The 15,152-nt window shown below is 47.0% G+C and overlaps 2 protein-coding genes across 3 annotated transcripts in view; one reads left to right on the top strand and one right to left on the bottom strand.

Annotated features, from left to right (window-relative positions):
* The first annotated feature begins 747 nt into the window (after positions 1-747).
* LOC107305742 (aquaporin-7-like) lies at positions 748-10,962 on the top strand. The gene is made up of 8 exons (XM_015848267.2): positions 748-1,033; positions 1,983-2,192; positions 3,631-3,745; positions 6,309-6,435; positions 7,811-7,948; positions 8,483-8,601; positions 9,550-9,767; positions 10,516-10,962. Exons 3-8 carry the CDS (start codon positions 3,656-3,658, stop codon positions 10,679-10,681), a joined length of 858 nt encoding a protein of 285 aa, XP_015703753.1. The 5' UTR covers positions 748-1,033; positions 1,983-2,192; positions 3,631-3,655; the 3' UTR covers positions 10,682-10,962.
* The window catches only part of TPGS2 (tubulin polyglutamylase complex subunit 2), a 30,889-nt gene continuing 19,223 nt past the window's right edge, over positions 3,487-15,152 (bottom strand). The window contains exons 7-8 of one of the 2 annotated variants that reach the window (XM_015848263.2): positions 10,451-13,977; positions 3,487-4,923 (exon numbers count right to left, since the gene is read on the bottom strand). In XM_015848263.2, coding sequence (XP_015703749.1) covers positions 13,735-13,977 — 243 coding nt within the window. In that variant the 3' untranslated portion in view covers positions 3,487-4,923; positions 10,451-13,734. Of the gene's footprint in view, positions 4,924-10,450; positions 13,978-15,152 lie in introns of those variants that run through there. The other variant, XM_015848264.2, reaches the window with a different exon arrangement.

Raw genomic sequence — 15,152 nt, 5'->3', positions numbered from 1 at the left:
TGAGCTGCAGTGTGGGCTCTGATGAACATCACCAGTTACTTTCTCACCTCTCATTCAGTTCACTGAGTCTCTCCCTCAGCCTGCATCTTTTCACCTTTAATCTCTGTCTTTCAGAGCATGGGCGTTCACAGGAAAAAGCCAGGTTCCTCTTATCTCCAGCATGATGATGACCTGTGAACCTCGAGGTTTTCCTGCTTTTGTCTTATCTTCGGATTGAAAACAGAACTGAGCTGAAAGCTCAGCAGGAATGTTTGAATCCTCAGAGCTCTCAGCTCTCCCCATGGGGCTGGGGGGAACGCTGCAGTGGGACGAGGGTGGGCAGGGGCTGATGGCACACACATGGACATGGTGGTAGCCCAGCCCTGAACAGGCTGTGGAGATATGGTGCCCTCAGGTGTGTGTCAGCATGAGCAGTGACTGCTGGTTGACAGCAGAAGGTGATCTGGCATGACCTTGGTTGAAGTCCTAGCTAAGTCTCCCATGGTCATCACTGATATGTGGTACCATGGCATCATGATACCACTGGTGCAGGTGTCACTGTACCCTGGTTTTGTTCTCTGTTAAAATATGAGTCGTCAAAGGCTTTGTCCAGGAGGAAAACTGTGTGGTCACACAAATCACCATGCTCTACAGCATGTAAAAAATGACTCAGCTCTGCTTGAAAAGCCAGACGGAGGGCAGGAGGGGATGGCAGCCCACCATAGCAGAGAGTTAAGCAGGGTGGGGACAGAACTCTGGTGACCTCCACTTTGTTATCCAACAAGTGGGTTGGTAGAACCCCATGCCACCCATTCCCAGGCTGCCATACTCTCTCCTTAATGAGCAGTGGAAATCAAGTAATTCCTCTCCTGCTGACACAACCACCCTGCAGATTATGTCTGGATGAGTGAGCTTTAGCAGTCTGAAGCAGGGAGTCTGTAATCCCCGGCACCATTCTCTTGAAGAGTAAGAAGAAGGACTGTTTACTGGAGCAAGTTCCCACTCATATAGAGCCGCATCCCTCTGTCCTCAGTTCTCAGCCCTACCTGGCATGGTAAGACCTGTTCTTATTTTACACAGAGGGGCCCATGAAGAGAATGAAAATAGGTCACGTGCCATGATCTGCTGGGCAATGATTGTACCAGGAGTGGGGGTCACAAACTGCAGTGGGGAAAGCAGTGACTGGGAGAGGAGCTGGAAGTGGGCTGTGCTTCATGGGGAGCTGGTTGGATAAGTCCCCTTAGGTCTGGTGATGCAGAAGGTGGATGCTGGTGTCCTGGAGGTGGGAATGGCGCTAATATTTGGAGAGTAAACTCATCTACTGGGAGATCGATACCAGGTGTCTCAGTGTCTGCCATCTGCAGAGGAGGAGATGAACCCTAATCATTAGGTGGGAGGCCATAGAGTGACAGTGCTTCGAGGTATGCCAAGAGGCAGCTGTTGCAGCTCAGGTAGTACCAGTGCTGTACAAGTCTGAGATGTAGCCATGCCTAATTCAGCTTTCCTGAGGTCAGGGAAGCTGCTTCAACTTTTGACCTCCCACTGATGCATTGTGCATGCAGCCCGGATGCTGTAATAGACAAATGGCCCAGCAGCCCCTTCCTCCCACTGGGGTCAGGGCTCTGCCTTGATTCCTAAGGGTGCCTGGAGAAGTCTTGGTGCCAGAGCTAACCCTGGCACCTTCCCTTGGTCTGGTGGAGTAGTCAGCTGTTCTTATCCGCTGTGAGGAGCTCCTCTGCTGTGCTGTCTGCCAGGCTCCTCTCATTCTCTGGGGAGAAGTTAATACTCCACCAGCAGGGCTAATGGACTGGCAGTGTGCCAGCTGTTGATTAGCACAATTAAGAGATAAATGAGCTCCTGAGTGCAGAGGAAATGTGCGCTGTCAAACCAAGCGAGAACAGTTTCTCCTTGTGGAAGTGTGACAGCATTGGAGTCTATGGGGGCTCATCCAAACCAGGGGAGTGGTTAGCCTGGCTCTTCACCATGATTTGTGTCTATACCAGTACAATAGGTGGGCCTCGACTATACCAAAATGCTCTGCTGAGACCTTCCTCTCCAAACTGAGACCTCTACTACTAGCGTTGGAAGCGTACCTGCCCTAAGGAAGAAAATGGATTTATGTTAGCAAGTGGTGGCTTAACGTGTGATGGAAAACGTCGTATGTTTGCAGAGAGCCAACACTGAGTGAAGTTTCAACAGGTGATTAAGTCAAGGTAAGCATCAGGAGCTGAATGGAGCTGAGAGAGAGCGTGCTGTTCTGATACAGCTTACAGGAAAACCTTGTAGGATGGTGCTTGTAAGAAGAGTTAACTTATGACTGTGCTGGGCTGATGCTGGCACATGAGCGTGGTTGGAATATGATTCTGAGGACTTGGCTGGGAGTTAGAAGAATCTTCACAGACTAAAGGTCTGGTAAAAGGCTTCCACCAGAAATAGGAGCAAAAAGCCCTTACACCTGAAATGGAGACAAGTCAGGTCATGAAAGGGAAGAGGAGATGTTCATACTGGGAGGGGGCTTTTTGGTGACCTCAGAGCCCCTTGCCATCCCTGCAGGTGAGAGAAGCCAGGCAAACATGAACAAGCTGCGCTGGGTGACTGCAGCTCTGCTCCCAGCCCCTGTCTGACTCACCAGGCCACCTCAGCTGGGTGCAGACAGCTGGGGCAGCCCATCTCCCCTCTTGCTGTGCACCTCTGCAGGTTTCCCACTACAGACACCAGCCAACTGCTGGTCTGACTCACAGACTTGGCCTCAGATGCTTATTTTAGGTGGGGATGGATTGCCTTTTGGAGCTGTCTGTTTTTCTCTGCTGACGATAAAGAGGAGGCTGACAGGTTCAGTTTCACATATTTTGGTTTTGTATGATGGTACTCTGCCCTAAGGGACTCACAGAATGGTTTCATTATTTTCGTCTCATTAGCAGGCTGCCTTCATTTGATGAATGCAAATGTATTAAAACAGAACAAAACTAAACTAAAAGATTCTTGCATATTCCATCTGACATTCCGAGGAACCCTTTTAGGTGAAAAAATTAATGCCTCAATCTTGTGGAACAAGTCCTGTAAGAGGGCAGGCAGTGGTGAGAGGCACATGGTGTGGGCTGAGTGCTCTGTCCCCACCAGGGCAGCTGCTGGTGGCTCTTCCAGAGCATCCCTTACAGAAAAACACTGAGAAGCTGCAGGTTAAGAGAAGGGTGGAGAAAATCAACCAAAAGTCAGGCCCAGGTCATAAGAAAAGGTATTGAGACTTCAGTGTGTTTGAAAGGACACAAAGCAAAGGGTGATCTGCAGGGTTTTAGAGCCAACTGACAGTGGGCAGGAAGGAGCAATTAGTAGGCAGGGGGATAAGCAGAGGGAAACAAGAGGTAGAGGGGGAAACAGGAATGTGGGGCCTGTGCTGTGGCACATGGTGAGGCTGAAGGTGCCTCAAGAGATTGCAGCACTCTGCTGGCAGAAACACTGCATGCTCACCATTTAGTTTTAAAAGGACGGTGTCTGTGTGTGGAAGCGTTGAAGCTTGCAGCTACTTTATTGGGTTGTTCATCTTTAACCAAATGAATGAAGGTGTCCGAGGGTGAAGGGAGGGTGCCAGGTTTCAAAGGGTAACAGCTCAGTGCAATGAAGTGTGCTGTCACAACAGGATCTTCTGCACAGCTGCAGGCTGGAGCCAGAGAGCAAAATGCTGAAGAAGATTCAGAAGAGGCTGACAATCCATAACAGCTCCGTCAGGGAGCTGCTGGCAGAAGCACTGGGAACGTACGTGCTGATGGTAAGGAGGAGGTGTGCCCTGATGTGTGTGTGTGCAGCACGAGTGAAAGCAGCATTTGCAGCAGAAAGCTGTAAGGTCTGAGGTTTCCTATCACATCCTCAGGGCTGCTCAGCAACAGGCTGTTATCCTCTGGTGATGCTGCAGCTGATGCTGATGCTTTTCTTCAAGCCATGATGGAAAGAATGGGGTGGTCTGAGCAGGTGCCTGCAGCACATGGCCTACAGCCAGGATTCTGCTTACAGCTGTTATGTGCTGGCAAATGAATGGTGCTTCTGTCATACAGAAACTCTCCCCTTGCTTGCGGTATCTGTTACACATAGAAGTGAAGTGGTTTTGAGCCTTTGGGCTGCTTGGAGGTACTTAGGGGAAGAGGGTGAGGAAGGCAGGTTTTGCAGTCATAATCCATCTCTGTTAGCAGTGATGTGCCCACCAAGTTTAGAGCCTTTGTGCATAGCAGAACAAGATTTCCTCTCTGCAAAGGTCTAGTGCCAATTTACCACACCTGGTCTTCACCTATAGAACTTCTGCTTTGAGAGCAGCACTTAGGGCCAGATAGAGAATGGGGAATAATCCAAATAACTCATACTTTAAGTCATTTGTAGAGGAGGAAGATAAAGTTAGTGTGAGCATGGGGGCCCTCAGACACACCTGTCCTCACAGACGTCATTCCTTATTTCCTTTGGCAAGGACTGTATGTGCAAAGGATGCTTTCTTCCTATCACATCTTACTGCACGTCCTGCCCCTTGAGGTTCACTCCTGCCACACAGGTAGTTTTGCACACAATGGAAGTCAGAGTGCAGATTGCTGTGACTCCCCAGCTGAGCTGAGCAAACCATTTGCCTTTCTGCTCCCTTTCTTTTCTTCAGTGGCTGGATGCCCTGGGTCATAAAGAACAAGTCTGAGGGGCCCTGCCAGGGCATTCAGTATAGGGAGGATACAATCCTTTGCAGTAGGAAAGTCCAAGGGAGATTTTAGAGCTCTTATCCCATGTGAGCTCTTTCCTCACTGAGCCCCATAAGGGAACAGAACAGGAGGAGGGACAGCATCTGACCTTCAGCAGCTCCATGGTCCTCAGTGCAGCTGGAAATGTGCTGGTTGCATCCCTTGGAGTCCTGGCTGGGTTTTGTTGGAAGGATGGTATACAGACAAGGACTCTTGTAATGAATAAGTGATTTTCCTAAAGGAGGGAATAAAGCATCAGAAGTAAATGGCCTGAAGAATGGAGAGGCAGGAAAAAAATGTCTACTTTGTGTCTGTGAGAACAGGTGACCAGAGGTTTGGGTCTGTGCTGAAAAATAGATTCTCTGCCCTGTCCTGACTTTTATTTGTTTATTTTTTCCCCGGGATAGTGTTGTTGAGCTCTAATAGCCAGGGCTCCTGCCCTGCCCTCCTTGCACCGCATACCATCCTGCCAGACCTGAGCTTTGTGCATTTGTCTTACGGATCTGGCTTTGGAAAAACTCAGAAATGAGTCAGCAGAGTTTTTGTAAGTGGTTTGCAGCTGCTGAGGGACATCAGGGATAGAGAGGAGGTCCCACGCTGAGGCAGCAGCCCTGTGCAGAACACAGAGTGTGGTCTGTGTACACAAGGGAGATAAGAGCAGAGTCTCTGTGGGGCAGTGGATTTGGGAGATGTCTGTAAGGGAGAGCAGACACATGAGATAAAAGTTGAATCCATGCACAGCAGCCAGTAAAGACTCAAATCAAAGCAGGACGGGCCAGAGCAGAAGTTAGATGGTACAGGATATGCTTTCCAAGCCCTGCGGGGTTGGAGATGCAGAGACCTCAAGGGGAGCTTTGTCCTTCTCCAGATCTGAGTATTACAACTGTGCAAGAACTGATTTTTCCGACCTCTGACCACACTGGATGACTGAAACGGAATTAATCTTACGGCCAGAGCAATTTCTTAAATATGTCCTTTCCTGCTGGAGAGTGTTTGCGTTTCTTTTTACTTTATTTTCCAGTTTCAGTCACTACAAAAATATTGAAACTTGTTGTTTTCAAAGTGAAAAGTATGCATGTCAAAACCTTCAACCGGAATTCATTTCCTAGGTTTTGGTTGAAACAGGTTACCAAAATTAGAGCTGAGTTTGGCAAACAGCTGCGTGTTGCCTAAACTACTTTTTCTCTGGTCAATAAACTGCACAGCAGGAAAGGAAAGATGACAAGAACTTGCCCACCCTGCTTCCATACAGCAGGGGCCCCTGTGTTGGGGTGGCTGTGATGAAGGTCCCCTGGCTCGTAGCTCCAAGAACAACGTGCCACCCTGTGTGCACCTTGGGCATCGTGTCTGGGTTTTGTTTCCTAATGTCAAATGAAGACTAGAGCAAAACATAGGGGATTGGTGTGATGGAATGTGTACCAGTAAGGGGTACTCAAGCTCCTGCTCAGTTTTTGGAGAGAAGGGATCATTTTCACTTGATCTCCTGGCCACAGGCACCTTAAACTCTTCCCATTTTTGAAGGATTATTGGTATTGCAGAAAAAGCAACAAGGACACTCAATCCATCATGGCAACAACATTACTTTAACACCCCTTTCCCTCTTTATGTTCTATGCACTAGGTCTTGGGCTTATCCTCTGTGGCACAAGTAGTATTGGGAAAAGGAAAATTTGGACAGTATCTGAGCATCAATGTGGGATTTGGCATTGGGGTCACCATGGGGATCCACGCAGCGGGAGGCATCTCTGGTAAGACACCTGAGCATAGTCTCTATGTCTATGAAGGCCACAAGTTCCAGGGTGGTTGCAGAGTAGTGGGTGATAGCACTGCATGGAGGGGCTCTGGTCTCTCCTGCAAAGAAATTCAAACCTTCAGCCCCTCTTCTTCCGAGGAGCAGAACAGGTGTGGTGAACCGTAGCTGTTGTGGGGTCAGCCTTGTGATCCAGCGATCACAGCCAAGTCCTTGGAGGGGAGGCAGCTCTGAGGGGGTCACAATGCACAGCCAGGTCAGGAGCAGCAGGGACAGTCCTTGTGTACTGACAGTACGCTGACTCCAAACGTGTGCTCTGGGCTGAGTGAGAGGGTGCACGGGTTGATGGTCCACATGAGTTTCCTGTAGCTCTTCTGCACAACTTGGCTGTCAGAGCCAGGGTTATGGGTCTGCCCAGTATGTAGAATAAACAGAACAGACAGACTGCAAAGAAAGATGTTCCCACATTGCTTATGAGAGGAATTAGAGCTCACTGTTCACTCAGGGATCTGCCAAAGCAGGGCAGGACATGCACTGGGTAATTCTGGGACTTCCTGCTTATCGTTGGGGATGAGCAGAGGCAAGTGGGGCAGGAGAATGGCAGAGATGCAGCCATCACCTCTCTTGCAGTCAGTGGAGTTACATTTCAGCAGTGCCCACGTTAGGCACTTGGGCTATGCCATCAGATCATGGCCCAGGAGATAAGGAGATTTGTCAGCGTGCTGCCAACATGACCCACGGGGAAGTAAATCATTTATTGCAAGTGAAAGCTTACTGTTGATGTTGCAACAAGGAATAGTATGGAAATTTTCTCCTTATCACCCACACCAGGCACCCCCCCTGCAAACTCAGGGGGTGGTGTTTCAGGAAGTGGTGCTTCAGGGCCATAGGGTGATATCTTTCACATGACAGAGCATTACCTTTGACTTGTGCAATTTCTGCATTCATTTGCACCAAGTTAAGTGATTAAGGGCTCTAGTGGGCAGAAAATTAAGGCAAGTAAGACCTTGCTCTTGAACCTCTGGATCACAGAGGTGTCCAAGGACACAGAGATGTCTATTCTGTGCAGAGAGTCAGCTTTCAGCTCCCCTGAGAAGCTGTCGAGACATGCTGGGAGGAGTGGGCTGAGCAAGGGAGAAGAGGTGTCAGCTCAGCCAGCAGTAGGGAGGCACTGGGGCCAGTAGGGGCTCCTGGACATTGTGATTTGGCTTCATTTGTGTCTCAAGATGCTTTTTGTGACCCCTGAAGTGGTTGGTCATCCACACTGCTGTTCTGGAGCAAGGTCTGAGTCTCTGCTCTAGGATGTGGGGTATGGGGCATGCTCCAAATCAGGTGCAATAGGGCCAATGCATCTCTCCTTTGTGGTTTTGCAGGAGCTCATCTGAATGCTGCCATCACATTCACTCAATGCGTTTTTGGAAACCTCCCCTGGAGAAAACTTCCAGCTTATCTGCTTGGCCAGTTCCTGGGCTCCTTTCTGGCAGCAGCCACCATCTTTGGACTCTACTATGGTATGGTTATGTCTATATCACAGGGTTACTGTGGGCACCTTTTCATTCTCAACTCACAGTTCATCAAAAACGTTTCCTGTTACAGCAGGTAATGGCAGGTAACAGGTACAGTCTTTTCTGTCCAGTGTGATGTCTGGGTGGCAATCGTGACCTCTTGGATTATGGGCCAGACCTTTATGGCTCAAGGCCAGGGCTCGTGTTTATGAGCACAGGACCCAACACTGGTTGGCTCCAGCACGCCTCACTTTCTGAGAAATAGAGGCCACTCAGTGCACCTGGAGCATCCAGCCCTGTATCTCTGAGCAGGGGCAGGGAGGTGGCCTGAATAAAGAAGTAGCTGCAGGCTAAAGTCTGTGGTGACAGATACCACAGAGACTGTGCCCTTCAAGGGGTGTGCTGATTCCATCCTGTCTATCTCTCATTGCCTCTCCTTGAGTCTTTGCTGACTGCAGTGGGTGGACTTGTGAACGTGTAATGTGTGATGAACTCTGTGCAGGCCACTGTCCTTATTCCTGTAATTCTCATCTCTCCTAGATGCACTGTATGACTACACCAAGGGGAATTTCACGGTGACAGGACCAACTGCCACAGCCTCGATCTTCTCTACTTACCCCGCTCCCTACATGTCCTTAGCAGGGGGCTTTTTCACAGAGGTCAGTGGGGATGGCTGTTGTGTGCAGGCTTGGGCAAGGGACTCAGCTCTACATGCGCAGACACAGTCACCAACTCTGTTCTCTGTTACAAGCAGCTCAGCATCCAAGCAGGTGCCTGACCAGTAGCGTCCAAAGCTTCTTGAGCACTGAGCAGCAGCACAGAACCATGGGGCTGGGGGGGTCTGGGTTAAGGGATCAACAAGCTTTTGCTTTTGTATCTGAGCTGAGGATGCTGTGCCTGTACAGTCAGGAGGATGGTGAGAGCTGGAGATCCTGCATATGACCATCTGACTGTGCTGCCTCCTGTGAGTGTGCAGTTGCCTTGAGGCACAAGAAACCAAGTGAAAATGAAAACCTGCTACCAAGAGCTACAGGGTTCCTGCTCTAGTGGTATCTTTACAAGCAGTCCAAGGTCCTGCATTTTCTGAAGCAGATAAAGACAGGAGTCATCATCTCTATACAAACATTTGTCACTGATGTCTTAGGCGCTGCAGATCTGTAATTGCCTACAGTGTGTTGTCCCAGACAGGATATGCTGTTTCCCAGATAAGAATCCATTATCTACCTTCATTCCTATCAGGGTGGATGCAGCAAGCTATATAATCCATCAGTCTTGCTAGGAATGATGAGATTTGTCTCGTTATTTGTCTGTTGAACAAAAGGTTCTTTAAATATGCCCCTAACGTGAAAGATGGAGGCTGCTGACAGATCCAAGAAGCTTATGTCAGTTCTAGAATATTTTCGTTGTTGATGTGGACACATTTTCACTGGGAAATGACTTGTGTTTTTTTTCAGAGTCACTTACAAGGATGGAATAACATTAGGGTCCCTTACGATTTGATCATCCCACTTGCTCAGTCAGTCTGGAAAGTCTCTCTTTGCTGAGTGGGATCCTCCTGCCTTTGCCACTTTCTCTCCTCACTTGTTTCCCTTTTCCTTCTCCTACAGTTCATGGCGACGATTATGTTGTTCTTGGGCGTTCTGGTCATCTATGATGAGAATAATAATGGAGCCCTGAAAGGCACACAGGCTCTGCTCACGGGTATCCTGGTTCTGGGCATCGGGATGGGGATGGGGATGAATACAGGCTACGCCATAAACCCATCCCGGGACCTGCCACCAAGAATCTTCACAGCAATTGCTGGCTGGGGAGTCGATGTCTTCACGTGAGTGATTTGGTTTCATACTGTACAGCTCTATAGGAATGAGAAAAGCCCAAGATAATAGTCATGGAGCCTGTGTACAACCGGAGTGCAAGGCTGGTTCCCAATGGATTAGTCTTGTGTTAAACAATTCTCCTTGGAATGAATGCCCCTCAAGTGGGTTCTCCTTCCCAGAGAGGAAATGTTGTGCATAGAGAAGACCTATACTTTCTGTACACATAACCTGGGATATGCAGTCTCCAGTACAGGATTCACCTTGGCATTTGGATGCCTCAGTTTAGGAACTAGGAAGAATCTACCTCTTAGCTAGAGATTGAGCTGATTATTGCAGTGACTGGAAGGACCATGATTTGGCTCATGAGAAAGCAAGTACTTGCAGCTGGATTGCTGAACAGCCTTCCTAAATTTAAATGTCTGAATCTACTGTACTTTCTAGAATCCAAGATGGTTTCACACCACAGCTTTATCCATGGTGAAGGCATTAGCAGAGTCTCTGTCCTGTCTCAGCCGCTCATTTTCATGAAGACCATGCTGAGCCACTTTCCCAGGCCAATAGCAAAAGTTACCTTCCTTCCAGCTATTAGACTGACAGATACAGAATTGACTTAAGCCATCTGGGTGGTTGAGTGTGTGAAATGGCACCAGGCCCCTCTGCTCACGAAGCTTAGCCCTAGCACTCAGCTCACCTCACAGCAGCAGGGCAGCAGCTCCTATGTGGCTCACTGGATGCCTCTTCTGTGTTTCATTTTAGGGCTGGAAATCACTGGTGGTGGGTGCCACTCGTAGCTCCGGTACTGGGAAGTCTTGCTGGTGGTTTAATCTACAAAATCCTCATTGATATTCACAATCAACACGTCCAGGAGCATGGAAATGAGAAAGAACAGACACAGACAGTCATTGAGAGTTCCACGTTGTGATGGCCATGTACTCCCAGGAAACATCCTGACAGCAAAGCCTGGGTGGGCACATGCATTGACACCAAGTGAGGTGCATGCTTTGCTCACCCTGCAAATGGGGATAAATGAGAGAGTAGCTCAAAATAAATACATTCTGCTTAACCAGACAAACAGGGTCTCTGAGACACTGGGCAGACCTGAGAAGAACCAGTTGATTGGAAATCAGGGAATACCTACACTGTGTAGAAACAAAGAAGTTTTGATCTGGAATATTCTTCTAAAAATAGTAGATATTGCACTGATATTACATCAGGGGTTCAGACTTGTTTCCATTTGCTAATCTGCCACCTTAACTATTATCCAGTTTGTCAGAACACAAAGAATCAGAACATGGCTTGTGTTGGAGGGGACCTTGAAGATCATCCAGCTCCAGCCGCCTGCAGTGGGCAATGGGCAGGACTGCCAGCCACTCATCAGGCTGCCAAAGGCGCCATTCAGTCTGGCCTTGAGAGTCTGTAGAGAAAAGCAAGGACAGCCGGCTAAAGAAACTAACTGGAGGGTTTTCCTTGCTGGACATAACCTCACGGGAACAGGCTAGATGTTTTGTACTGTGCAGGTGGGATGGAGCCACATGTATTAATACTGATGGCTTAGACTTTAACTAAACTACAACCTTATGAGAGGATTGAGACAACTTCTGTGGCAGTATCTCCAAATGTAAAAAAACCCCTCAGTTCTCCACTTTGATTGTAAGAGAAACATGGGAATACATGACTGTGCTCTTGAGTTAATTCTGCAACATACATCTGAATGAGGAAATGGGCAAGGAGTAGCCTTGCAAATCTGCAGCACTGTCTGTACTACCAGCAGTATCAGCCTATCACCAGGCTGGGTCATAAGGCAAACTTTATGGGAGATGGTATGGTACTTATGTCAGGGATATGACTGCGGTACAAGGACTGGACACTACCGAGACACAACACAACTCTACAAGGCTAGGAACTGACAGATCATCACTGTTATACAGAGAAACCGGCATTTACTGGCTTTAACAACCATTCATGTCACACTACAGTATTACTATGGCATGGGATTAGATGGTAGGTTCCGTATCTGTTTCCTCATTAGAGTTCACCTTTTATTAGTAGAGCAGCTACTCCAGACACAAGATACTCAGCAGTTTAAGACGGCAAAAAAGCACTGGAGGATTTTCTTATGTAGAGGGTGGTGGAGGGCAGATGTCAGGCAACTCTTGGGGTCTCTGAGCAATGTCCATTAAGGGTGGGTTGCAGTAAGTGCATGCTAGAAGCCAGCAAAGCATCCCCGTCAGAGCCAGAGATGCTGGCTGCAGAAATTTTGAGCAATGAACATAGGATGGAAGTAAAAAGGCTATCACACAGATGAGTCTTCGCAGCTCAGGGTGGGACCAGCTTAAAAGATGCTGTAACTTATTGCTTCTCAGTGAAAGACTCTCTGCTGCATTGAAACAAAAACAATCCAACCTACACCCTACTGTTACGTACATCCTTGTGCATGTGCCCCCAAAGGTATTTCAAATACCCAATGACTCTGGAGGAAAATATTTAAATCTTTATTAAAATACTATTAAGCACTTAACAGGGTGGCTTCATCTTCCTGAAGATCATACAAACACTTACTTGCAAAAGACTCACAACATCCCTGTGAGGTAGGTTGGTCTTATGTAATTATGTGAGCATAAATTAAAAAAAACGCTGTTATTTAAGTAATCAACTCTGATTTGGAGATGGTGACTTTTATTTCCCTGCTTAGGCATAAAACATGCTACCAGGTGGTTTCAGCACATCTAAGAGGACAAACAGGCACAGAAAAGTAATAGAAATGTATGCAACTGAACATCAGAAATCAATGTGCTAAAGTGCAGTTCTACCCTGAAAATGTCCAGTATAGAAAACCAAGGGGCCATCCTGTCTTACAGGACCCTAACACAGAAGACCCACCAGCAGCTGCCCTAGCTTAGCATTTCCCACAAGAGGAGATAGTGGAGACAGCGAAGGACCTTGCAGGTTCTGATTGCTGGCAGGCTAATTGGAAAGGACATCATACAGACCTCACTATCTGAAAAGAAATGGTACAAAGGCTAAGAAGTGGTATGGACTGTAGAGCAAATGTCTCTAGGCCAACACAGACAGGTGGAAGCCTTGGGCTCCTCTGTAGTGTGAATCAGCAGAAGCTGGAAGGAGCACAGGAAATGCAGAGTTTGAGTCTGTCTGAAGTGGAAGATATCTCTTCGTTCTGTGGGTTCCAGCCTGCTCCCATAGCATGCAAGGTCAGAACACTTTACTTTGAAAGGAAACGACAGAAATATACTCCATAATTCAGCATGAGTGATCTATTAAAGTAACAGTGACTTACATTTACTTTCATTTCACTGCTGTAGTTATATACAGGAATAACAGGTTCCCTACAGAGCAGTGACATCAAGGGCTTCTTCATGCCCTCTGAAAAGTACATACTGCAAACAGGAGGGAATTAAATCAGTGTCTCAAGGTTTGTTATCCAAGTTGCCTGGAAATACAGCCCTCCCATGAAGGGTCCAGAGGGCAACGAGAGGCTGAGGTCCCTTGGTTGGTTCAGTCCAGAGTAAAGGAGCTGAGAGGAGCCTCATGGCGGCTGCAGCTTCTTACAGGAATGGAGGGCAGTGCTGAGCTCTGCTCTGTGTGACAGTGACAGGACCTGAGGGAACGGCATGGAGCTGTGCCAGGGGAGGGGCAGCTGGACGTTAAGAAAAGGTTCTTCACTAGAAGGTGGTGGGCATAGAACAGGATCCCCAGGGCAGTGGTCATGGCACCAAGCTTGGCAGAGCTCAGTAAGTGTCTGGACAATGATATGGCTGTTTTGAGTGGTCTTGCGTAGAGCCAGGTGTTGGAGTTGATGATCCTTATAGGTCAATTCCAACTTGGAGTATTCTATGATTCTGTGATCCTATGGTTATATTTCATGCAAATCCTGCATCCTATTCACACAAATGGAGCTTTCTTGAAGCACTGAGATTCTGCACCAGAAAACATCAAAGTTTCTTGCTTTTTTTGGGGTCAGATCTGTGGGTCTCGCTTCCTTGAATAATTCCCTGCTAGAGAGGAAGTCTTGGTGGAGGGCATGCTAGCATTGTTCTTTTGGACACCTGCTGGCTGGGAGGGTTGTTTCTTTTTCATCACTGGAGTTTTGTTCTTGCTTTTAAATACCTTATTGGGGTCCAGCTTGTTTACAAAGGAATCAGCTTCTTCACAGAGAAGAGTTGTGTTGATTGTTATAGGTTTATACATGTTAAACCATTGCTGAAAGACAAGATGGTGAAGAAGGAGTAGGTTAAGTATCAAACTATAATTTGACATTTTCTGCCTGTTTCTTCTCATCCTAGAGCCCTGATTTTAATCATAATCTGCATACCAATCTGCAGTTTACAGGACAGTGCAGAGTGCCTTATGATAGGGATACAGCTACAGCCCTGGAGCTGCCTCACATTCCAGACAAGGAAGAGGAGAACCAGAAACAAACCTATTTTTCTTGCAGTGTAATTCCTATCAGGAGCAACTTCTGACTTAAATCATATGAGGAAAAGCAAAGGGAGGAGATGAAACTAGGCCACTTCTATCTAGGCTCAGAGAAGCAGAAAAGATTAAAAACCTGGAATGAAAAAGTGCTTATGAAATAAAACCAAACTGGCTGCACTTCTCAAAAGATAGCCTACTCTCTTCATACATACAATATTATGGGTTTTTTTTTTTTTTGTTTTTTAATTTTTAAATTTTTAATTTTTTAACTCATGACACAAAGGATTCTGTGTTTGTTTCTCTTCAGCCTGATTTAATGTTTAGAAGTGACCACAAGATTTGTTTTCTTTTTGTTCCCATATGCCCCACGATTATGCCTAGAAGTTCCCATATCTCAGTTATTTTCCTATCAGTTTTCCATTGATGAAGTCATGAAATAAAACTGCAGGGGTTAAAGTATTAGAAATCTGAGACTATCCTCAATGAAGTATTTAAGAAGATAAACAGAAGATCAATACCAAATGTAAAGAGCAATCTGTTCATGTACTGCTTAATGGCAAAGGGCTTCAATATACCATCCCTACAGACATTTACAAATGATAATGGTTAACATACTAGGAGGATTTAAGCTAACAAAGGCTGCAAATGTTTAGAGAGTATGTGAATAATTTTGTCGAGTTTTGTGAATACACTGAATATAATGAAATATTCTAGCAAGAAAACTACAAAAAGGCAGAACACAGACAAATGCTAATATACTATGCACACAGCCCTGACTAACAAGGTAGTGCACAGTATGATAGACAAGATAACAGAAATGCAAAGGGACAAACTGATAGAAGGGAATTCAGCAGTTATTTTAGCAAATACTTTTGATGCACATTCAGGGCTGAGACAGGGAACAAGGAATGTCATCATAATATAGCCACCATGTGTGGGTTAAGTGCAGGACCCTCAAC

The sequence above is a fragment of the Coturnix japonica genome, chromosome Z (genome assembly GCF_001577835.2).
Source record: "Coturnix japonica isolate 7356 chromosome Z, Coturnix japonica 2.1, whole genome shotgun sequence".
Lineage (NCBI taxonomy): Eukaryota > Metazoa > Chordata > Aves > Galliformes > Phasianidae > Coturnix > Coturnix japonica.
The sequence above is the reverse complement of the archived record's forward strand: the minus strand, read 5'-3'. Positions and strand labels throughout refer to the sequence as shown.